General features: G+C 47.1%; 1 protein-coding gene and 1 long non-coding RNA gene across 2 annotated transcripts in view; both read left to right on the top strand.

Moving 5' to 3' along the window:
* The first annotated feature begins 540 nt into the window (after window positions 1-540).
* On the top strand, window positions 541-1524 carry LOC135389213 (uncharacterized). The gene has a single exon (XM_064619278.1). The coding sequence runs from the start codon at window positions 541-543 to the stop codon at window positions 1522-1524; it is 984 nt and encodes a 327-aa protein (XP_064475348.1).
* Window positions 1525-9779: 8255 nt separating this feature from the next.
* Window positions 9780-24851, top strand: part of LOC135390051 (uncharacterized) — a 43935-nt gene continuing 28863 nt past the window's right edge. The window contains exons 1-2 of the long non-coding RNA XR_010421680.1: window positions 9780-9865; window positions 14935-15095. This is a non-coding gene — a long non-coding RNA (uncharacterized LOC135390051). The remainder of the gene's footprint in view (window positions 9866-14934; window positions 15096-24851) is intronic.

Raw genomic sequence — 24851 nt, 5'->3', positions numbered from 1 at the left:
CCCATTGCAGGACACGTGTTTCGGCGGTTGTCGCGTGGTAACTGTGTGCTACCAGCATGCCAGAAACATGCTGCGTTACGAAATGTCGCTCTGGGAATCCAGGAGGTGGCAAGGTATCCATGTACGCGTTTCTTGCAGGTCCTGACAAGCGTGAGAAGTGGAAACATGCCATTCCTCGCATTGAAGGTAGGTGTAGCGCCCTTGGTGGCCAGGCTAGAAAGGAAGGACGAAGAATAAATGAGCGCACCCCAGTTCATTCCTGGCAGCCGCTCAGCACGGACTCTTGTTGTGTCCCGCTAGTTCTACATATTTGGTGACCCGAACTCAGCGCACCTCATGAGCGAACCTCAGACCCCCCAGACCGCTCACGGAGACGGAGTTAGCACTCACGATGGAGGTTCCGGCACGACATCGTCCACTCCAGCTCCGACAATTTCCACGGCTACGACCCTACGACTCCCGTCGTTTTGAATCAAGAATCCAAAGACCTGGTTTCGACAAGTCGAAGCGCTCTTCCAGGCCCGTCGCATCCAGAACCAGATGACGAAGTACTGTGAAGTGCAGCCGCTTATCCCCCCGGAGCTCATCGACGACATTGATGACGTTCTTTCGTCGATACGGCCTGACAACGCGTATGATATATTGAAATCTGCCATTGTCTCGCGCACGACGGTTTCGGAGCGAGCGAGGATACAGCAGCTCCTTACAACTGAGGAGCTTGGTGACCGCCGTCCGTCGCAGCTCCTGCATCGTATAAGACAGCTCCTGGGAGATCGATCAGACGACCACTCCGCGATCCTCCGCGAGCTCTTCCTCAACCGACTTCCGCAAGATGTACGACTCATCTTGGCTGGGAACGACTATGTTGCCTTAGACCGTTTGGCCGACCTCGCTGACCGCATCACAGATTATGCTTCAGCCGGCGTGGCAACAGTGCGTTCCCCTACCGCCGCGCCGCCTCCGGCGACTAGCGAACTGGAAGGTGCCATTGCCCGTTTGGCGGGGGAGATGGAAAAATGTCAACGCAACTCGCTGATCTGCAAGCAAGTCTTCACGGCTAAACTCGGAGGCCCCGATCGAGCAGTCGCCGACGCCCCTGCGCATCGTCGCAGCAGCGTACCCAGAGCCCCAGTACTGCTGGTATCAACGACGCTTCAAACACCGTTCCACGCGTTGCCAAGCCTCCTGCAGTTGGCAGGAAAACTCTACGGCCGGTCAGTAAGGGCGGCAACCGACCAAGGCCCCCGACCTGTCCGCCTTCTGTATGTCAGTGATCGAATCGGAAACCACCGTTTTCTTGTGGACACTGGCGCACAAGTCAGCGTTATACCCGCAAAACCTTCCGACAAGAAAGTTCGTCCGGGTCTCACGCCAGCACTGCAAGCTGCGAACAGGTCCACCATAAGCACATACGGTCTACGTTCCCTCACTCTCGTTATCGGCTTACGCAGGACGTTCAGGACGTGGAGCACCCGATTCTTGGGGCAGATTTCTTACATTTCCACAATCTCGACGTCAGCATAAGGCAGCGCCGCCTGCGGGACACTATCACGAACCTCGTTACTGTCGCTTCCGTCTCTAGAGCACAGTCTGCTGGTATTTGCACATTTATACAAACTTCACGCTATGCAAGATCTTGGTGTCATTCCCGGAACTCGTGAAGCCGTGCAACCTTTCCGCACCAGTGAAACATAATATCACGCACCGCGTCGTGACAGCAGGTCCACCGGTCATGGCACGCTTCCGACGTCTTTCCGGCGAACGCCTGGCCATAGCTCGTCGTGAATTTGAGCACATGCTGGCCCTGGGAATTATACGACCGTCCGCCAGTAATTGGGCTTCGCCACTATATATGGTTCCCAAGAAGGAGGCCAATGACTAGTGGCCATGTGGTGACTACAGAGCCCTGAATGCGAGCACAATCCCCGATCGATATCTTCTACGCTCGTAGTATCAATGCATATTTTCACATATCCCATAGATACTGTAGTTTTACACGTAACACATAATTTTATTGCCATTCATGATTTTTCCACCACCTACCACACATTCATGATTTTTCTGAGCTATTAGCGGGAGCTACTACGTTTCCCAAGGTGGACTTAGTTAAAGCCTACCATCAGATCCCGATGGAGGCTGAGCATATCCCGAAGACTGCCATCACAACTCCCTTTGGATTGTTTGAGTACGTCCGAATGCCATTTGGCCTGCGGAACTCTGCTCAAACTTTCCAGCGTTTCATCAACGAAGTAACCCGCGGACTGGACTTTGTGGTAGCCTACATTGACGACCTCCTTGTCTTCAGCTCATCCCCCGAGCAGCGCGAACACCATTTACGCCAACTCTTCAGTCGACTCCAAGAAAATGGCCTTGTTGTCAATGCACAAAAGTGCACATTCGGAGTGTCGGAACTCGAATTTCTCGGCCATCACATCCCCGCCGCAGGTATCCGCCCTCTGAACCACAAGGTCAAAGCCGTCACAGACTTTCCCAGACCCACTACTGTTCGGCAGCTCCGCCGTTTCCTCGGCCTTATCAATTTCCACCGCCGTTTTATCGCCAATTGCGCAGACATCCCTCGGCCTCTCACCGACTTTCTCAGAGCAAAAGCAAAGCCATCGGCAGCCATCCCCTGGCCGGAGACTGGGGACGCTGCTTTTGCAACTGTCAAGCAGGCGCTCGCGGATGCCGCTGTGCTCGTTCATCCGCAACACGATGCGCCCACCCGGCTCATGGTCGACGCTTCAGGATCCGCTGTCGGCGCTGTGCTACAGCAGTGTACATCCGACATATGGCACCCAGTGGCGTACTTCTCCCAACGGCTTAACAATGCCCAGACCAGATACAGCGTTTTCGGCCGGGAGCTTCTCGCAATATATGCAGCAGTCCACCACTTCCGTCACTTCCTCGAGGGCCGGACCTGTCACATCTTAACGGACCACAAGCCCCTTGCATTTGTGTTCCGGAATAACCGAAATGACTATCTGCCACGAGAAACTCGGCACCTCGCCTACATTTCGGAGTTCACAACCGATATCCGACATGTCCATGGTGTCGATAACAGCGCCGCGGATGCTTTATCTAGAATCGATAACATCACTGCGCCTTGCCCGATAAGCCTTGAGGACATCGCCGCAGCCCAACTGGATGATTTCGAGGTCCGCGAGCTCCAAGCTGCCCCTCAGACATCGCTTACTCTTTGTCTTGTCCCCATACCGTCGACGACGATGTCTGTGCTTTGTGACACAACTACAGGCACAAACCACCCATTTATTCCTGTCGCACTCCGCAGGAAGATTTTCGACGCTGCCCATAATCTGGTCCACCCTGGTGTCCGCGCTTCTCAGAAGCTTCTCACGGCACGATACGTTTGGCCAGGCATCCATAAAGACGTACAGCGATGGGTGAGAACGTGCGTCTCCTGCCAGCGCTCGAAAGTTGGGCGGCACACGAAAACCCAGTTGCACACCTTCCTTCCGCCGCGAGCCAGATTCGACCACGTCCATGTCGATATAGTCGGCCCACTACCCACATCCCACGGTTACAAGTACATCCTGACTTGTGCGGATCGGTATACAAGGTGGCCCGAGGCTGTTCCCTTAGCAGATATATCAGCCCAAACCGTCGCCGAAGCCTTCGTGACCACATGGGTAGCACGGTTCGGCTGTCCATCCACTGTCACAACGGACCGGGGTCCACAGTTCCGTTGTGCCCTCTTCTCAGCCCTCACCAGCCTCCTCGGAGCGCACCATATCCAGACAACCGCCTATCACCCAGCGGCGAATGGTTTGGTTGAGCACCTGCACCGCCAGTTGAAAGTAGCCCTCACTGCGAAACCCTCCCGATTACGCTGGGCCCAACATCTTCCTTTTGCGTTGCTCGGCATGCGCGTCGCTGTCAAGCAGGACCTCCGGTGCGCACCAGCCGAGCTCGTTTATGGTTCCCCTCTACGCCGTCCTGGAGACTTCCTCACCCCAAGCGCCGATCAACCGCACCCGTCCCCCAGTGACTACGTTCGGGACCTAAAGGAGTTATTCCGACACGTCACTCCCGTCCCTCCTCGCATGCCCATACGCCACACAGTCTTCGTTAGCCAGGACCTAAGCACGGCGACGCATGTTTTCATCAGAAACGAACGTGCGAAGCCCTCGCTGACGCCGTCTTACTCCGGTCCCTATTCCGTCCTATCCAGGACACCCAAGACGGACACCGTCTCCCTCGATCGAGTCAAGCCCGCCTACATAGCATCCTGCCTCCCGTCGTCCACTTCCCTTACCCTCGACAGCTCCTTTCCACATCAGGGCTCACCAACCAAACGTGTCACTTGGGCTTTAGGTACGTCGACCGTTCCTTTTAAGTACGGTCTGGGGGGCAGCCCTGTAGCGCCCTTGGTGGCCAGGCTAGAAAGGAAGGATGAAGAATAAATGAGCGCGCCCCAGTTGATTCCTGGCAGCCGCTCAGCACGGACTGTTGTTCTGTCCCGCTAGTTCTACAGTAGGCACTTCAGGGGGGGGGGGGGGTATATATTTATAGGCACTTCAGTTTTGACTCTCCTCGCACATGTTTCTGCGAGAAGCACTTTGACCACAGCGACGTCGTGTGTTACGACGAACTCATCATCAACGGCGATAAAGTGCTGCACAAGCGTGGAAAGCCAAAGCTTGGAGAAAATTCAGTGCCGCGCATATTCGACGGCTGCCGTCGTATCTGAGCACGCCGAAACCGCGAAGCCGTTCCGAGCCCAGGAAAACGGCCCAGTAAAAAGAAAGCGTGCGCCGTTGACACCAACAACGAACTCTGTGCTTTTATGGATAGAATCTTAAAGAAAAATTGCTCCAGCAACTGAGGCTTTTGAGCTGATTTGGCTCCCAGGCATGGTAACTGGTGCAATAATCGTGTAATCGCCGTCGATCAATCGCGTCAAATACTAAGTGGTCATGTAACTGTCTGCGATTAACTGGAGAAAGTCCTCTACGCGCTAAATGAAGTACGCATTATTAAAGTTGCTTAGCATGGCAGGATAAAATGCTGCTCGAGATTGCTTCACGGAAGCATGTCGGACACATGGCGGTGCCTTTCAGTCTCGGAAAAGAAATGAGGTCGACACGAGATGATTAAAACAAGAGATGAACGACATGGACATAGCGGCTAAATTTCGTGACATGTCTGAGTCAGTCGAGATCCTTTTAGAAACTATACTTTGGTCTTAATCAGCTTCGCTGCAACAATTGAGAGTAATACCCATGTTACACGGGCAGTCTTAACCGGTTAAGCTAACCGAGGTTACGCGTAACTACGGTTTGCCGCAGTTACACGGCGAACGCAACCGCACTTACCCGATTAGCCGCGGTTAGCGTAAACCTCACTTGGCAAGCTCGGTTTGTGCTGGGTAACCGACAATATGGCAGTATCCGTCCCGACCGTATGTGAATCCGATTCCTCTTCCCAAAATCATATGAATTGACATGTCGCAACGACAGAAGCATTGATACGCGTTGATACGCGGAACACCGCATACCACGCACCACGAGCGCGCTATGCGGTGAAGTTCATTTTTAACAGTGTATCTCTACATATTTTGCTATGACACAAATATACACGGTAGTCTACCAACCACACTCTTAAAAATGAACTTCACCGCATATCACGCTCCTAGCCAAGCATCATCTCGAATGATACCGTTGTCTGCCCTTATATGTTGAAAGCGAGGGGCTTACGCCTTTTTTGTGACACTTATGCTGTTCATAATTGTCACAAAAAAGGCATACGCCTCCCGCTTTCAACAAATAAGGGCAGATAACGATATCATTCGAGATGACGGTTGGCTAGGGGCGTGCAATGCAGTGAAGTTCATTTTTAAGAGTGCATATATAACACCCTTTTGGAGAGTACAATTACGCTCAAAAGGGTGTCTCCTCACTCCCTCAAGGGAGTAGCATAACACCTTCTCCCTGTCGGGGAGTAATATTACTCTCCAGTAGGGAGAAAGGTGTTATGCTACTCCCTTGAGGGAGTGAGGAGACACCCTTTTGAGCGTAACCGTACTCTCCAAAAGGGTGTTATATATGTGGCAAAAAAAGGAGTTAAAGTACACTCTTTTTTTAAGTGTGTGTCACAAAAAAGGCGTACGCCTCACCCGTTTTCAACAAATAAGGGCAGATAACGATATCATTCGATATGATGGTTCGCTACGAACGTGCTATGCGGTGAAGTTCATTTCTAAGAGTGCATGATAGAAATTCATAGTAAAAAACGTACGCCCCGGGGAGACATGCGGCAAAGAGATTTTTTTCTGCCAATAACTTTTGCCACATATTGGTAACATTTTTATTTAATTTAAATTGACGGAAAGTTAATTTCTTGAATTGAACTCCGAAATATCCCAAGGCAACCTAACGTTTTCTTTGCGGACATGGGTTCCCCGTGATCATTTTACTCAGTATAGCACATAATCCCACTCGTAATGCAATGGCAATGGCCGAAATTCGCAAAGCTGCGAAGAAAGGCGGTTACATCGACACGCCACACGAGGGGGGGAATGGGTTACAAGCCGTCGGGTGACCTCATTTTTTATAAGATAGTTCTGATTCCCGCACTCACTGCGCGTGTTTGTTCCGTGGGTAAGGCTTGTAAACTTTCCCCCTCGTGTGGCGTGCCAATGTAACCTCCTTTCTTCGCAGCTTTGCGCTCAAGCTACGAGCCGTCAAAAAAGACGCGGAGCCAAGGGCTCATTTCCACGGATTTTCGGCGAATTTATTTCAGCAATTGCCATTGCATTACGAGTGGGATTATGTGCTATGCTGAGTAAAATGACCACGGGGAACCCATTTCTGCAAAGAAAACGTGAGGTTGCCTTGGGAAATTTCGGAGTTCAATTGAAGAAATTAACTTTCCGTCAATTGAAATGAAATAAAAATGTTAACACTATGTGGCAAAAGTTATTGGCAGAAAAAAATCCCTTGACCGCATGTCTCTCCGGGGCCTACGTTTTTTACTATGAATTTCTATCATCGGGACCACCCTGTATGAAGCAACAAATGTACTCTCTACTTTATTATGGTTATTAGTCAACACTGCCAAGAATGTGGGAACACAGTCTTGTACCACCTACACCCTTCAAAGTGACCTTCACACACAATACGTTGTATTCAACATGAGTCAACAAGAGTCCATAATGATGTCCTCTCCTTCCCCCATTGGCTGAAAAAATGTTTCTACGACTTTGCATAAGGGGAAGTTGGTACAAGAAATGTGCACGTTTCATTTTTGAGCAAATCAGTATTCAGAGCGTTACCATACTGTGGTGGGCCTGCAGTGCATTACGTGGTGCAGCGCACACTGTAAAAAAAATTCACCGTAGAGCATTTCCCCCGTTGTGATGACAGTCTTCTCCAGTCTTTCGAACTGCCATTTCCCATAGTGGTTTATGGTATGACTCAGTATTTTTAGATCTTTACTGTAGTTTACCGGTCATAACAGAAAAAGATACAATTGTTTCCGGTCACAGGACGCAAGCCATAAATGCTATACAGCAACGCCACATCCTGACATACAACAAACGTAAACAACTGGTAGATTACATGATGTAGAATGCTGTATAGAATATACAGGGTGTTTCAAAAAACGTGTCATTCGGACATTATAAAAAAACGGGGCGACGGAAAAATACGGGGTAAACGGCACTTGTGTGGCAACTGAATTTGCCATCTTGCAAAAATATTTTCATTTGATTTTAATTAAAATAAATGGAATTTCTTTAATTGAACTCCAAAATTTCCCGAGTCAACCTAACGTTTTTTTACAGAATTAGAGAGCCCGTAGCGAACTTAGTCAGGTCCACCAAGAAATCCGCTCGATATTGCAAATGGAACTGCCCAAAAAACGTCCCGAAGTTGAGGCTTCAAAGTTTCGGGTATTCAACGCTGCCTACGCTGCATTCAATGCTGCCTACGTATAGATAGTGCTACCGCCTCCGATTCGGTGAGCGAGGGGAAAGTACGCCCCCTTTGTAGCAATTTGAATTTATGATAATTGCTTTTACCACCCTTTTACAGACTTCATCACATGCTATGTATAACTAGGTGGTAGAATTACCACCTTTTCACATCCTTTTTTCTTAGAGTGCAGATCCTTCGTCAAACAAATATATTGTATAGAACACTGAGATAAATCAATGCAATACAGTAGCACAGAGCGTAAACAGTGTGAGCAGTGACTCCAGCTGACACGGGTTGTTAGTTTTACGAGAAGACAATCAAACATTGTTTCTTTACCCGCGTGAACGGGAGGGGGAATTAAGATTTATTAAAGAATATGGGAAAGGTCAGTCGAACGGAGGTCAGCTCACTATTAAAAAAGTGAAGGGAGGTAAGGAAAAGAAAAAAAAACTGAATAAGCACAGGAGCATGATAAAGTGATTACCATGCGTGTACATTTGGGAGCCGTACAGCCGACTGAAGCGCCGAATGCTCCTTAAAACCGCTCTCTATTTGACAGTGTTGCCAGATGACAACACGCATTGAAACCAAATGCACAGAATAGGTTCTTAGAAGAGGCGCGATACAGGCAGTCGTCACTGTAGAACCATATCTGAATGCCAGGTCCCGAAGGGATCCAACAGTGCTGTATATAGTCGACACGTTCCATCGTGGGATGCTCATGCACCGATAAAACTGTTACCAGCATCTGCGTAAACAGGATAGAGTGATTAATAGAACTGACTGTGAATGACCGTGACTCCATCGTAGAACTTAAACCGCAGCGGAATTATGCTTCAGAGACGCGACTTGTCAGCTTGGTAACATAGTGTATTAGCGTACCAGATGGATCATATAGTGAAATGGAATTTGTTGTGGCGACGTCGGTCAAGTATAGACCCTTTTCACTGACCTCATTCCGTCCACCCCACTTTTGTGTTCGCACGTGCTCGCACCACAGTTAATGCTTGTAGCGTGCACGCGCCATGCACAAAAGTATGGCTGCCACGAGCAGGGGGAAATGCTATTCCGTCTGCGACAGTGACGTCAGATGAAAAGAGTCAATAGTGGGACGGAAAACGTTGGTAACGGTGACGGTAATACGTTTTTGCAATTACGACGTACGCCTGCAACGAGTCAAAGATATCAGCTACGTCACTAACATCATTCCCTGTCAAATAATTTGTTTTTAAGTCAGGTTGTCATCTATAATGTGAATACTTGCTGAGCGGAGCTGTGAAACCAGCATAATTTTTCTTTTACGAATTAAAACCCTATTTTTAAACCGTATTCCCAGTTCACATGGGGTGTAGAGAGGGTTTGTTGGGTGTAAACACCCCTTTCAACAGTTTCGCTTTACATCCTTAATGATCGACATTCGATAAAATGTAGTGTATGCCAATAACCTTTGCACCTTTAGTAACGGTCTTCTTGCACCCTTTGCTTCAGTCTGCGGTATAGAAAGTGGAGTTCTTTTGTTTTGTTTTTAAAGAATACACCTGTTCTGAGCGAATAAAGGTGGAAAATGATATACTGTGTGGCGAAAGTTATTTGCTGTTATTGTCTGAGGAGGTGTCTGACCTTTCGTTGTCCGAAATAACGCGTTTTGATTGACGTCGCATGTTACAACATGCGGTGTCATACTCGTTTACTCGCTAATGATGTTTCTCAGGTACATGCATATGTAACGGGAACAATTCCAATTGTCCTCCACGTCAGCCTGTTTCCAATTTCGCAATTTGCACTACAGAAACTGCTCATCCAGAGTGATTAAACGCCACTCTCGTTATCCTTATAAAACGCTTGAACGCAGCTTCCCAAGAATCCAGTACAGTTTTGGAGACGTCCCAGAATGAAGGCAGTCTTAGTTATATTTCATCTCCTGATATGTAAGCCCTTTCAACTATGTTTATGTCGTTGCTTTAACTTAGAAGGTACCTTAAAGTGACTAAAAACTAGTAAGTAAAGTGAATAAAATCTAGTAAGTAAGTGACTAAAAACTAGTGAGTAAAACTATAAAGTGAATCCCAACCCAGGGTAACCTTATAGGAAGAGTACATCTCAGTTACGAAATATTTCTTTTGGAATCCTTTTTTCTTTTCGAGTAGTCGAATTTCAAAGATTGCATTCGAGCGAAAGACTGTGTACTCCCTACGCCACTACACTGGGTTGGCTCGTATCGGCTATGGCTAGTCTCGCCTTCCTCATCCGCGTCCCAGTCTCCGGCTACACTGTAATGGCCGAAATGTTGTGGGGTTACAAACAGGTTACCAGGTGGATCTGAGGACCATTAGGAAAGCTCTGCAGAAAAGTCACCAAAGCACGTGCTGTACATGCCATAAGGGCAAACCTTCCTTCTGAAACATACAAAGGTTTTAGCTTTTTGATGTGTGATGCAGTAGGTGCTGTCTGACACTGTGTATGTTTATTCCCCTTCACTGAGACGAAGCTTTTCCTTTTCTTTTGAGGTGCTTGCGGGCAGCATTGAATGCCTGCCATCTTGACAGAGGTACACTGGATGTTTTGTTGGTGAACACTGCACAACAGTGTCCCTCTCATGCGCAATAGAGGTCTGCCATATACTCTTCTGTAGTATCGAGATAGCCACTACATAATAAACTACATTCTACAAACATCAAAGCTTGTGAATATTGTTTTATTGATCACTGTGTCTATGAAAGAACATATGAATGATAGCAGAAACAAATATGGAAAGAAGGAGAATATGTGATATGCAGTGACGCACGCTCTTGTCTTATCAAGTGCTCGAACACCTGCGTATGCGATAGCGAATACGGATGTTGAGGACTTATGTTGCGTTCTACTGAAGCGCTTAAAAAGGATTTATTTATTGGAATAAAGGGGATTTCCCACCGGATGTTGAGGGCGTATGTTGCGTTCTACTGAAGTGCTTAAAAATGGTTTGTTTACCGGAATAAAGGGGATTTCCCACCGAATGTTGAGGGCGTATGTTGCGTTCTAGTGAAGCGCTTAAAAAGGGTTTGTTTACCGGAATAAAGGGGATTTCCCACCGGATGTTGAGGGCGTATGTTGCGTTCTACCGAATCGCTTAAAAAGGGGCTTGTTTACTCGAATAAAGGGGATTTCCCACCGCATGTTGAGGGCGTACGTTGCGTTCTACTGAAGCGCTTAAAAAGGGCTTGTTTACTCGAATAAAGGGGATTTCCCACCGGATGTTGAGGGCGTATGTTGCGTTCTACTGAATCGCTTAAAAAGGGGCTTGTTTACTCGAATAAAGGGGATTACCCACCGCATGTTGAGGGCGTACGTTGCGTTCTACTGAAGCGCTTAAAAAGGGCTTGTTTACTCGAATAAAGGGGATTTCCCACCGGATGTTGAGGGCGTATGTTGCGTTCTACTGAAGCGCTTAAAAAGGGCTTGTTTACTCGAATAAAGGGGATTTCCCACCGGATGTTGAGGGCGTATGCTGCGTTCTACTGAAGCGCTTAGAAAGGGCTTGTTTACTCGAATAAAGGGGATTTCCCACCGGATGTTGAGGGCGTATGTTGCGTTCTAGTGAAGCGCTTAAAAAGGGTTTGTTTACCGGAATAAAGGGGATTTCCCACCGGATGTTGAGGACGTGTGTTGCGTTCTACTGAAGCTCTTAAAAAGGGCTTGTTTACTCGAATAAAGGGGATTTCCCACCGGATGTTGAGGGCGTATGTTGCGTTCTACTGAAGCGCTTAAAAAGGGCTTGTTTACTCGAATAAAGGGGATTTCCCACCGGATGTTGAGGGCGTATGCTGCGTTCTACTGAAGCGCTTAAAAAGGGCTTGTTTACTCGAATAAAGGGGATTTCCCACCGGATGTTGAGAGCGTATGTTGCGTTCTACTGAAGCGCTTAGAAAGGGCTTGTTTACTCGAATAAAGGGGATTTCCCACCGGATGTTGAGGGCGTATGTTGCGTTCTACTGACGCGCTTAAAAAGGGCTTGTTTACTCGAATAAAGGGGATTTCCCACCGGATGTTGAGGGCGTATGTTGCGTTCTACTGAAGCGCTTAAAAAGGGCTTGTTTACTCGAATAAAGGGGATTTCCCACCGGATGTTGAGGGCGTATGCTGCGTTCTACTGAAGCGCTTAGAAAGGGCTTGTTTACTCGAATAAAGGGGATTTCCCACCGGATGTTGAGGGCGTATATTGCGTTCTAGTGAAGCGCTTAAAACGGGTTTGTTTATCGGAATAAAGGGGATTTCCCACCGGATGTTGAGGGCGTATGTTGCGTACTACTGAAGCGCTTAAAAGGGCTTGTTTACTCGAATAAAGGGGATTTTCCACCGGATGTCGAGGGCGTATGTTGCGTTCTACTGAAGCGCTTAAAAAGGGTTTGTTTACCGGAATAAAAGGGATTTCCCACCGGATGTTGAGGGCGTATGCTGCGTTCTACTGAAGCGCTTAAAAAGGGCTTGTTTACTAAAATAAAGGGGATTTCCCACCGGATGTTGAGGGCGTATGTTGCGTTCTACTGAAGCGCTTGGAAAGGGCTTGTTTACTCGAATAAAGGGGATTTCCCACCGGATGTTGAGGGCGTATGTTGCGTTCTACTGACGCGCTTAAAAAGGGCTTGTTTACTCGAATAAAGGGGATTTCCCACCGGATGTTGAGGGCGTATGTTGCGTTCTACTGAAGCGCTTAAAAAGGGCTTGTTTACTCGAATAAAGGGGATTTCCCACCGGATGTTGAGGGCGTATGCTGCGTTCTACTGAAGCGCTTAAAAAGGGCTTGTTTAATCGAATAAAGGGGATTTCCCACCGAATGTTGAGGGCGTATGTTGCGTTCTACTGAAGCGCTTAAAAAGGGCTTGTTTACTCGAATAAAGGGGATTTCCCACCGGATGTTGAGGGCGTATGCTGCGTTCTACTGAAGCGCTTAGAAAGGGCTTGTTTACTCGAATAAAGGGGATTTCCCACCGGATGTTGAGGGCGTATGTTGCGTTCTAGTGAAGCGCTTAAAAAGGGTTTGTTTACCGGAATAAAGGGGATTTCCCACCGGATGTTGAGGGCGTATGTTGCGTACTACTGAAGCGCTTAAAAGGGCTTGTTTACTCGAATAAAGGGGATTTTCCACCGGATGTCGAGGGCGTATGTTGCGTTCTACTGAAGCGCTTAAAAAGGGTTTGTTTACCGGAATAAAAGGGATTTCCCACCTGATGTTGAGGGCGTACGTTGCGTTCTACCGAAGTGCTTAAAAATGGTTTGTTTACCGGAATAAAGGGGATTTCCCACCGGATGTTGAGGGCGTACGTTGCGCTCTAGTGAAGCGCTTAAAAAGGGTTTGTTTATCGGAATAAAGGGGATTTCCCACCGGATGTTGAGGGCGTATTTTGCGTTCTAGTGAAGCGCTTAAAAAGGGTTTGTTTACCGGAATAAAGGGGATTTCCCACCGGATGTTGAGGGCGTATGTTGCGTTCTACTGAAGTGCTTAAAAAGGGTTTGTTTACTGGAATAAAGGGGATTTTCCACCTGACAGTCGGCGGCCTTGTCACGCACTTTCTGTCCCGCCGTTGGCGTGACAAAACAGAGAACATCCCCGAACTGTATGCATATCAGTTTGGAAGTGCTTCACCTCCCACCAACCAGTAACGCAATGTATGCATGTTTTTATTTCTTCTTTTTGATGCACAGGTGTTTGTTACAAACACATTCCGGTCCATGAGCTTTAAGAGAGCATCATCTTTAAGAGGCTATCATCTTGCCCATCAGACATCACACGAGCTCATGACACATCACACATCATCTTCTATCGGTTTCTTCTATTCGACATCACACGAGCTCATGACTTCTCCATCAGTATAAGAAGAGCCTCAGGTGGGGACATGCCAATGGCTTCAACCGAGGCTTCCCTATCATTGCTTCCACAAGCATGTGAAGAGAAAACTTAGACCTTTTCTGTACACATCTATCTTTGTAGCCCTTTCTCAATTTCTCATTATAAATTTCCCATGTTTTCCCTCATATCCAGTCCAATTGCAGTCATTCGTGCGGGCTGAGGGCCTTTGCAGACCGCTACTATTTCACTGCAGCTCACATCTTTGCAAGTTGTCGGTGTTTCACCCAGGAGATGATCTACATCCTCTGCCAAGAAAAGATAATATGTTCATGGCTAAATGTCTTCCCTATACTCTTTTGCGTTCTACTGAAGCGCTTAAAAAGGGTTTTGTTTACCGGAATAAAGGGGATTTCCCACCGAATGTTGAGAGCGTTCAGGATCTGCCCAAACACCTTTGAAAACGCGCACAGTAAACTGACACAGCAGTTTGACACATTCAAAGGATCGCCGGACTTGTGGACTGGTACGACGACCGAAGTTTTTCAACAGCTGGAAAACACAGAGTCACATAGAGAAAGGTTGAATACATAAACGAGGACGGAGGCAAGGAGGTCAGCATAGGCTTTAACGAATACTGCAGTAATTTTGTCGACCCCTGGGGTCGAAGTAGGTTTAGCGTCCGAGTAGTTGCGATAACTTCCTCGCGGGACACCGCTATACAACAAGGTGATAAGACGCGTTCGACACGGAGCTCGAAATCGCGTGGTATCATGGCTGTGCGTTGCTGTATTTATATACTGAAGAAAAATGTGTAGCGAAGAGCTGAGCCATCGAGGTTGGATTAGAAGATATCACTGTTAGTGTTTAAAGCACATAGATTGTTTTTGTCTTTAGAAAGACCCACGTGTTTCCAAAATTGTTTAGGCTGCTGTGTTTCCAGTAGGGAGAGCCTTATTTGCTTAATGATTTTCTACTGGTATTGTTACATCATGTCTGAAATTAAAGTATCTCCATCAATCTTGTATGATCTTCACATAAGTTTCCTCTGCTGTGACGCGCATTGTCTGCAATGTTATCGGTACAAAAGGACGCTATTTAAGAAATCACAGCACCGCGCAGTACGGAAGTCAATTTGCAAAGTGCGTATTGTGGGTTCTGTCATTTCCACAGTATGTGTCCTCCACGATTGCGCCACGGGCTCCTATGGTACATGCACGGACATTGAGGGCTGGTCATACGAGCTACCACCAGCCAAGCATGGCAGAGACAGCGATGGCTGTGCAAGGACTAGACATAAGGATCACTTTCGTGAACTAGGAAAGGATGATCAAGTAAGTTCTGGCACCTTGGTTTCACATGCTAGGAGGCAGCCTATTTGAAACCTGGGGATGAATCTTTATTCATCCATCGAGTGTAGTGCATGATGGTTTGCGTAAGGTCATGGTTATACACGTAGAATGGAAAAGCAGTATACAGCCTAGCAGTTGAAGTAGCATTCGGGTTGAGGTGGGTGGTTGTTGTTGATCTCTCTTCCTCCTTGATGACGTCAAGCTGTCAGGAGTACGATGAAAATTCAGAAGCTGGATAAAGGCTTCGTTAGTGACGTTGCCGATTACAATCGTAAACGTTGCGTGAACTAACATGCGATGCGACGTTAAGCTTAGACCAAAAGAGTGAAATACTGACACTAGCGCTATCATAGCATCCAATGAGCAGGCGTCCTAATGAAAATCTGTTGCACTCTAAAAGCGGCTTTAAGCAGATGGCTTTGACCTTTCAGCTACAAATGCTTGCAGGAGTAGTATAGATCGAGCGGCATAAGAACCGAGCGGCATAAGAACCGAGCGCTATAACGACATCCTTTTTCTAATCCAAGATGGCCAACATAAGCCAACACAACCCAGTTCTAAGCCAACACAATCCACTTGTAATCCATGCACAAGCCAAATCCAAAGCCATCTGATTGGCCGCCATTAGCTCCGCCCACTTCACGTTGATTGGCCCATGCTAAGCCTACTGATCTTTGATTGGTTGACCGTAGTTCCGCTCCTTCACGCTAAATAGTTGGCTTGCCTCCGCCCACTTCACGCTGATTGGCCCATGCTAAGCCTACTGAGCGTCGATTGGTTTACCGTAGCTCCACCCGTTTATGCTAATTACTTGGCTCCGCCCCCACTTCACGTTGATTGGTCCACGCTAAACCTACTGATCGCGTTGATTGGTTCACCATAGCTCCGCCCCTTTTATGTTAATTACTTGACTCCGCCCCCTGCTTCACGCTGATTGGTGCACGCACGCCGTGCTAATTAACCGGCTCCGCTGATTGGTCCTACTGTCCAGGCGCGGCCCCGGCGGCACTGGCCACGCTGCGGCTTTATCTCAGATGTTCGAACTTACCTTGTGGCGTCCGCCCACATCATGCCAATTGGTCCATTCTAGGCCTGCCGACTTCTAAGCCGGTCCGCGCTAATGAGCACTCTCCCAGCGCTTTGATTGGCCGCTACCAATTGGCCCTCGTTCCACTGAGGGAGCAACTCTTTACTGGCTCCAACCACTTCATGCTGATTGGCCCATTCTAAGCCTACTGACTTTTAAGCTGAACCACGCTAAGCCTGCTGATTGGGCCTTCACACCGATGGCTTGCCCCTGGTTGGTCCACGCTACTTACCTTGTGGCGCAACTCTTTACTGGCTCCACACACACTTCGTGCTGATTGGTCCTACTGATCCAGACTTCTAAGCCGAACCACGCTAAGCCTACTGATTGGCTCTTCATGGCGAAGCCTACTGATGGCTGGCCCCGATTGGTCCACGCTAAGCCTACTGAACACAGTGGTTGGCTAGCCTGAATTTGTCGGCAGCTGCTTCAGACAAGACACACGACAGGTGTTGATTTCAACCTTTATTTGGTGGGTTGGTTCAGCAGCATCAGAGAGATCGTTAGTTCCTTGCGCTCATTGGTCACTCAGCCCTCTCGGTAGATGCCATATGGCTCATCTCACTGCAAGTGGCCCATCACAGGCCTCTCATTGTTCACTTATGTGTAGAGCGCCCTAACAGGCTCGAATTGGTCACTTCCACTCCGCGCTAGACCCGACTGCTACTCCCTCTAATCTCTAGATGAGATAATATAAGTTTAAATGTGGGATATTGGAACTTTCGCCATAAGATAGGTTTAGCCAGGCTCCAACTGCCCATTCCTCCATCCGCGGCTGCTCACTGGTTCACAATGAAACTCTTTCACATGCTCTGCCCTACACATACAATATATGGCGCTGCTTGTCTTTCCAAAGATGGACAGCTGCGACGCGGGTGTTGATAACGTCCATTCTAACTGCAGTGGTCACTCCTTTCTATCCGACTGGTTCATACATCTAGCAAGAGTGCCGGCATTAGAAGCCAAATCTGCTGCTGAACATTACAAAACATGAATAAAACAGCTTACATCAATATGTTCGGTGCTGCCATCTGAAGTCAGCCTCCTTCATGCTATCCATGCACCCTCACAGCCACGGTTGCCTCGCGGTGCCAACGGTAAATGTTCGGGGTATGATGAACACATCTTAAAACACACTCTACCCGTCGCTCCACAAAACACGAGTAAAGTGGGCTTAACCACGTTGTATGCACGCGTAGGGGGAAGCCCACCTCTGGGAGCAAGCTTTCGTTCTTGTGATAGTGTGCTTTGCACTTCAACATCAAAATATACTTCAGTGTTTATCAAGCAGAATGGAGAGGTAAAAACATAAATAATGCTATAGAGTGAAGCGCGTTCATTCTTAAAAGCTGAAGAACGGATTTTGTCGCAGATAGTGTGCTTCGACAACAACAAGTTTTCAATGTTTAATAAACGGAGCGCAAAAAAAAAGAAAGAAAACACTCATCGTGACGCCAAGCAGTAAAACCCACTAGCTCAGCACGCGTTCGGACTAAAGAGCTGAGCAGGAAGACGCACATGATAGAGAAACATGGATAGTTGATGCTGTGCAGATATGCTCGTCTTAAGAAAAACTATTTCAATGTCGATTGAGCAAATCATCAAGAAACCCTGTAGAGTTGTACCTGCAAGGAAGCTTAGGATCGTTTTGTTTCAGACAGTGTGCGTTGCACTTGAACACAAGAGACTAATTAAATGTTCATCAAGCAGAATGGCGAAGCATAGTAATGGTGAAGCTCAAGATTGTTTCCCTCACTGAGGCTCCAACGCTTATTAAACAAAGTGATCGGGTAGACTCATAGTGGTTGGTGCTATGCAGTGAAACTCTGCACGTACTCAATATTAAAAAGAAGACTCAACCCAAGCTGAGTAGCAAGAAACGCAATTTCAGATTGCTTTCACGGAGGCATTCTGTGGAAACGTATTCAGCGCACGCGACACGCCTAGCACGCGTCCCTTCAAAACAGTACGCAAGATCACTATTAGACAGTAAGAAGCATCATTAGAAATATAAGTTAAGGGTGATCACACAGATTCAAAATGATCATCACATTATAAGCAAGTTCATCTCTGAATAAATGTGTTCACTTTTATCACAGTTACAAATATGACAGGTTTTACGACACATAGATTCACCGCGCGACACGAGCACCATACAGCACGCAATATCTGAAACGCGTGGACAGCTCACGCGATTTTAGCCTGCCCATATCCGCCTATATAGCAATTTTTCACCTGGGAGGCATGCACACACCGTTATCACGTAGCTATGAATACACACACACACACACACAATACAATCTTGAATGCGTAATCTGCGCGACGCACGAGCTCAACATGCGCCGACACACCAAACTATCGCGCGCCTTCCAGGTTTACAAATCTACATCACGCCGCAAACGTAGCCAGCGTGTATTTCACGCGACACACCTCCGCGTTCGCACGAGCACTACTGAACAGTATGAAGAAATATAAATTTAGGATGATCGCACTCAATCTTAAAAGGCAGACTCAACCCAAGCTGAGTATGAAGAAACACATTGCTCCCCCAGAACATTACACACAAACATAGCCAGCCCACGCAACCCGCCTCGCACAACTGGAAGCACCATTAGAAATAATAGGATAGTCGCATTATGAACAGGTTCATCTCGGAACAAATGCGCGCTCACCTTCGCAGACGGGCACATACATTCACGAGCACCATGCAGCAATATCTGAAACATGCGGCGCGCGGGCAGCTCGCGCGACTTTAGCCTGCCCATGTCCGCGTATACTGCGGTTTCAGACTTCAACATAAGAAATTAACTAAATCAAGCACAAAGCACAGTGATGCTATGTCGTGACTGACGCTCCAATGCTTATTAAACAATGCTATGCAGTGAAGCTTCGCACGTACTCAATGTTAAAAACGGACACTCAACCCAAACTGAATATGAAGAAACACGATTTCAGATTGCTCTCTCACCGAACATCCCGTGCAGTCGCACCTCCGCGTTCCTTCTCTATACTGGAAGCACCAATATTAAGATCGTCGCACTATGAGCAAGTTCATCTCATCAATAAAATTGGCTTACCTCATCAGACCGGTATGACGTACGTAGATTCTTGTCGCGCGACGCGCTACAGCAGGGTAGGGAAACACGGACGAGTGGACAGCTCACACGATTTTATCCTGCCCGCGCACACATGCTCAACATGCGCCGACACACCAAAATGTCGCGCACCTTCCAGGCACCCACATGTCGACCACTTACCATGCCAGCCGCACGGAAAACTTGATAGCCGAAACACAGGCGCACAAGATAACCCTCCGGTTGGGACCATCTCTTTTATATCAGGGCTCGCTCGTTTCCGCAAGGTTGCAAGCCCGAGAAATTGGGTCACCTTGAAGATGTGTTGGAGCCATCTGTTTTATATCAAAACGCACTTCATGGCCAAACTCTGCGGCGGACCCTAGCGGAAAAAAACGTTGCGTCAAGGTGATGTAAATAGGCCTTCTCCGAGAAACTGGGTCACCTCGTAAATCATGTTTTCCGAGACCGCACGTATTAAAACCAGTGATCACACCACGCTATGCGAAGAAAAAAAATCCATATGAGCCCACCTGCTCATTGCCGAAACAAGCACCGAGAACAAAGGGTTCGCTTATGCAGTTTCCAAATGTCCTTCGCAGCTAACGGGCGCGCATCACGGGCGCGATTGTGTAAACAAAATCGCGCCACCCTCCAAGGGCGCATTTGAGTTCCGTCCGTCTGTCGACTCTGGGTCAAGCGCACAACGAGGAGAGTTCTCATTTTCAGTTCATTCGGCAGTAAAATAAAAGTATGTCCCGTTTTTAGGGGGGGAAATTCTGTGTTGTGTGATGGAGAAGCTATACAGATAGGTGATAAGGAGAAGGATTATATAGCAGCATACTCATCGACTAAGCGAGTATAGTTTGTGGAGAGCGCCACGCTATTTTAAAGCCATTTTATATCATACCCCAAACGTTCTGCGCGATCAAACAGCATTATGGAAAGAAGAAAACCGTTTCACGCATCACGGTGCGTGCGCGTTTCAGCGTGCTCAAACAAGTTCTGGCTATTAGTAAAAGAAGTAGTTTTGGGTTCCCGGGCGGGTTCTGCATGGTGTTTCCAGCGCATCAGGCGACAACGTAAACTGTTCTGCGCGATCAAACAAGTCCCGCTCCCACGCGCGTGCCATATCATAACTTGTTTCAGCGTGCTCAAACAAGTTCTGGCTTTTGTGGTCGTATGATGGTGCAGACAGGCTCCAACAGCTCCCCATAGCGCCCATAGTTTGAGATAATTCACACAACACTGGGCATAAGACCAATGAAATTGCAACGTTGTAGAAATTATGCATAACCAGCCGGCCAATCAGCGGCGTTTCCGCTTGGCTCGCCTTCCGGCCGCTCCTGGCCCTTCCTTGGCTATTTACAGCTTTTGATGGCTTCTGCTTCATGCGTATTTCGCGGTTGCCGTTGCTCAACAGTTCTCTCGTTATAAGAAAGTGGCCAAGGCAAGTTTTGTGGAAATAAACATTTATTTGGACATATCAATCGCTAACTGTGAAATACATGCGCATGTGAAAGAACAGAAGAACGTAGATCGACCGTGGATAACAAAACCTGTGCATTATCTGCATAAAAGGGTTACATGTGCTTTTAAATAAAACTTCGTTTGTACGACATGAGCTGGAATGACAGAGCTTTCATTTATACGCTCAGAAACGATAACATGCTATGTACACGGGCATAGGCAATGCACGGTTAACATTACATTGGTACTGAAACACAACAAAACAGTGTGCTACCGTCCTAGACAAACTCCGATACAAACTTTTCAGAATTACAACGTGAAAACAACGACTATAACACAGTGTATGTACAATATCATAAAAAACGATACTGCCAAGGATCGTATGATCTTGTTGGTAAGGGAAGGCGTGTTAGAACGCAGATTTGGCATTTCAGTGAGTACAGTGGCTCAAAAACCTTTACATGGCTGATGACAAATGTAGTTTCCACACTTTCAAATGACTGCAAATTCCTACAGCATGAGAGCTGAGAAAGGGTGCTTAATGCTGGTTTTGACATTGTCGTAGCCAATTATAATAGTATCACAAAACAAAGTGTCTAGAGTTCCGTCTAGACGGAAGCCGAAGCACTGCCGTCAGGGCTCCGTCCAAAGGTACGAACTGACACCAAAGTAAGTAGCATCCCAGTGGAGCAGTGGTATGGCGTAATGGGTTGAGCTGCTTGGCTGTGAAAGTGGGGTTCTGCAGTTCGAATCAGATTGTATGATTTTTTTTTTCGCCTCTCCGTCTCTCTGCATTTGACTGATCATCCATGGCTGAAGTTAGGTTTGGCCTGGCGGATACGTATTCCATGTGTCGAGAGAGCCCATGTAAACTGTGCATCCGACGTGACTGAGGTTAGGTTAGGTCTGGCGAATACATATTCCATGTGTCGAGAGAGCCCATGTAGACTGTGCATCCGTCGTGACTGAGGTTAGGTTTAGGACGGAACGCTAGCAACAGCTACTATTCCGTCTTAACGGAACTCTAGTGGCATTTACTATTTTGTCTGGACCGAACGCTAGCAACAGCCATCGCAAAATCAAAAAGGTGCATCCTGTGATTATGTAAAGATTCATTCACCACTCTACCCTGCGAAAACTATAGCTAGCACCAATGCTAACTTGTTAGGGGGCTTCTCACTGCATAAAATGTTACACAGAGCAGGGATGGAGAAAATATTGGGTTTCGTGTAACGTAATAACTGGAGAAAGGACCTGCTGCATAAGGATGCTTATGTGCTTATGGTACAGATAAGACAGTATTCAGACTGAATATGTAAACTTAAAGTTTGACCGTACTGGAAAAGTTTTTGTTCAATTTATGCATTACAAACTATGTCATGTGACCAGTGTCATTGCTGCATTGGAAGGAAACAGAACTTGTCCATGTTTTAGTACGCAGTTTGAACATTTGTAGTGTGGAAAATTAGGATCCCTGTTTATCAGTGTTAAGAATATGGAAAGTAAAGTAAACAACTATTTTGCCTTAAAGTAGATTTCAAGATGCGACATTTCATGTTAGAGTACATACCAAAGGATCATACAACTTAGATACATATTCCAATACTTTTTTCACAAACACTATGTACCTCAAATGGAAAACAGAACGCCATTTGCCTATTTCGGGCGTTCGTTGTAGAAAGTGTCTAGCATACATAAAGGAACCTTCAGAGTCGTTGTGCAGTATGCAAGCGGGGTTATCAACACAGTGTTGGGTGAGATTCATAAGTGTGTTTTTTTTTTTTTTTTTCATGTGCTCTACTATTCGTGTGAAGCTACTGATGAAATTACAATTACGTTGGAAGCTTTTTTCGTTTCCTCTGCTCTGACCGTCTGTGAGCAGCCTCAGCAGACTCTCTGTTTTTAAGTCTGATATGGTATTGCATCCGCTTTATGGCAAAAAAAGATAAGAAATGGGCGTGACATGCTGCGCAACAGAAAGGCTCATGACTGCTCTCAATGAAGGCACTTATGAGGCGCTGCTTTACTCCTTTTCTGTGTAGGACGTTCGCAACCTCTCGTAAGAATGTGCTTTCTAACTTGCAAAAGAACGCAAAGAAGGCATCTGATGGGGCACAAGATGTACCGACAGACACTTGTGATTCACTTTGCAAGTAAGTGTACAAGCCTTCTGGTCTTAGTAGCCCCTCATCTGCAGCCTTCAACAAGTTTGGGCAGTTGGGACATTCTGATTTCTTCAAGAAAGAGTGAATCAAGGACCCTGCATATGCATACTGTGCATTAGCCTCAATAATATTGTCGGGCTCTTGCACATCACGCATATCATGTTCAGCCTGCATTTCATCAACTGTAGGCACCCCTTGGGAGTCGGCAGTCTCATAAGAACTGCTTGCAGTTGAGGAAACCGGCATGTGCATCAGATCGTTTAAAAGTTCAGTCGTATCAGCCTCACAGTTGCCTCTGCTTGGAAGCTTCATGAGGTTCCCCGCAAGGGTATGCTTGAGGCCTGCTACGAACTGAAACGCGTTTGGTGTCTCATTGCACCCATGCATTTGCCGGAATTGACCAAACATATTTTCTACAGGGTCCTGATTGAGCCGCCGTGTCAGCAGATGTTCAAAACCAAAATTTTGGCGAAGGTCCGCCCACAATGCAAGTACTGCACAAATTGTGATTTGCCACCCCCTAGCAGTAGGAGGTTGCCTATCACTGTCAAATTTCCACTGTGCAATCCACTGTACTGCAGACTCTAGTAACTCCTTATGTTTGGTGGAATCACTGAGAGCAAATCTCATTTTTTTGTCATCACCCTGTTGTATGGAGGAACTGTTTAAGCAATCAAACAGTACATCCATCCTAAGGAGGAAATCTGAAGTCGCAGTGGCTGCAGGATGCATGTACCCAGCGCTAATAAGGACAGCGATCCCAGTGGAAAGACTATTGCTCATTACTTGTGTTGCAAATTTGACCTTCATGCGACTGAACACTGTCGGGTGAATGTGGTCGTCTGTCAACTTAGGTGCCAGTCGTACCTTTAGGGGGAAGTCTGATTCATAGAACTCTTTAATGAAGGCCCACTGAACCTTGTGTGGAGCACTTCCAATCTGCAGGTCATACTTCAACAACATGTTCCGTGTAATCTTCATTAAATGTGGCGGATCAAAAATAAAGTAGACTTTTAACTCATCAACACAAAAATATGGTTTTGATGGGGAGATTTCAAGTTTTCTACACAATGCACAGTTGCTGGCACCCTGATCACAGACAACCGCTTTCACGAAAACATCCAATGAGTGAAGCTGTCTAATCAAGTCTTGAAGCAAATCATTTAGAACATCTGCTGACACAGTAGATCTTGAAAAAATGTATGACAAGGGCTGTACCCATGCTTTTGTTACTCCTGAGAGCACTACAAGAACTGCTGATTTTGCCATCTCAGAGTTCCTTTCCTTTCCTGTGTCCACAAAGCCATAAACTACGTCTGACCCAGAATCGTATTGCAGATGTTCTTTTATGGACATTTCATCAAAAATCATTGTGCATGTACGATCTTTTGGAGGCAGTCCTTGGAGTCTTGTCTTAAGTCCTTGAAGGACCGAAGGCATGACTCCAGGTTCCACAACAATGTCTTTTAGCCAACTCCTCAGAGAACTCTCGGATGGCAATGCCAGCACTTTACTTAAGTAGCGATATGCTTGAGGACCCTTGAAATGCAAGTTAAGCGCGAAGCTCCTAAACTGGGGGGGGGGGGGGGGCACCTCCGACCAAACTTGTTCAATGGCTGCAGAAATAGCTGAACACGGAATAGACTGAGAGCACGTTTTGACAAATACCGTGATGCTGCAAACACTATCTGGCTTCTTGTGAGGCCCCCAAAGTGCATGGTTGCACGGCTTCGAAATAGTGCACGTCGGAGGCGCTCCCTTGATACTTGAAGCTGATGAATGAGGGCAGCAGTTCGAGGCGTACTTCGCTTTAGGGGACGTCCCCGCCTGTGACTAGTACCAGATGCAGAGGCTGTAAAATTCAAAGCATAATGTTGAAATACATCGTGAAAATAATGGTCACAACACAGGAATAAGGTGCACTGACATAGACTACAGCATG

Source organism: Ornithodoros turicata, chromosome 3, assembly GCF_037126465.1.
Source record: "Ornithodoros turicata isolate Travis chromosome 3, ASM3712646v1, whole genome shotgun sequence".
Classification (NCBI taxonomy): domain Eukaryota; kingdom Metazoa; phylum Arthropoda; class Arachnida; order Ixodida; family Argasidae; genus Ornithodoros; species Ornithodoros turicata.
Note: the sequence above shows the minus strand (reverse complement) of the source record. Positions and strands in the feature narration are given on the sequence as shown.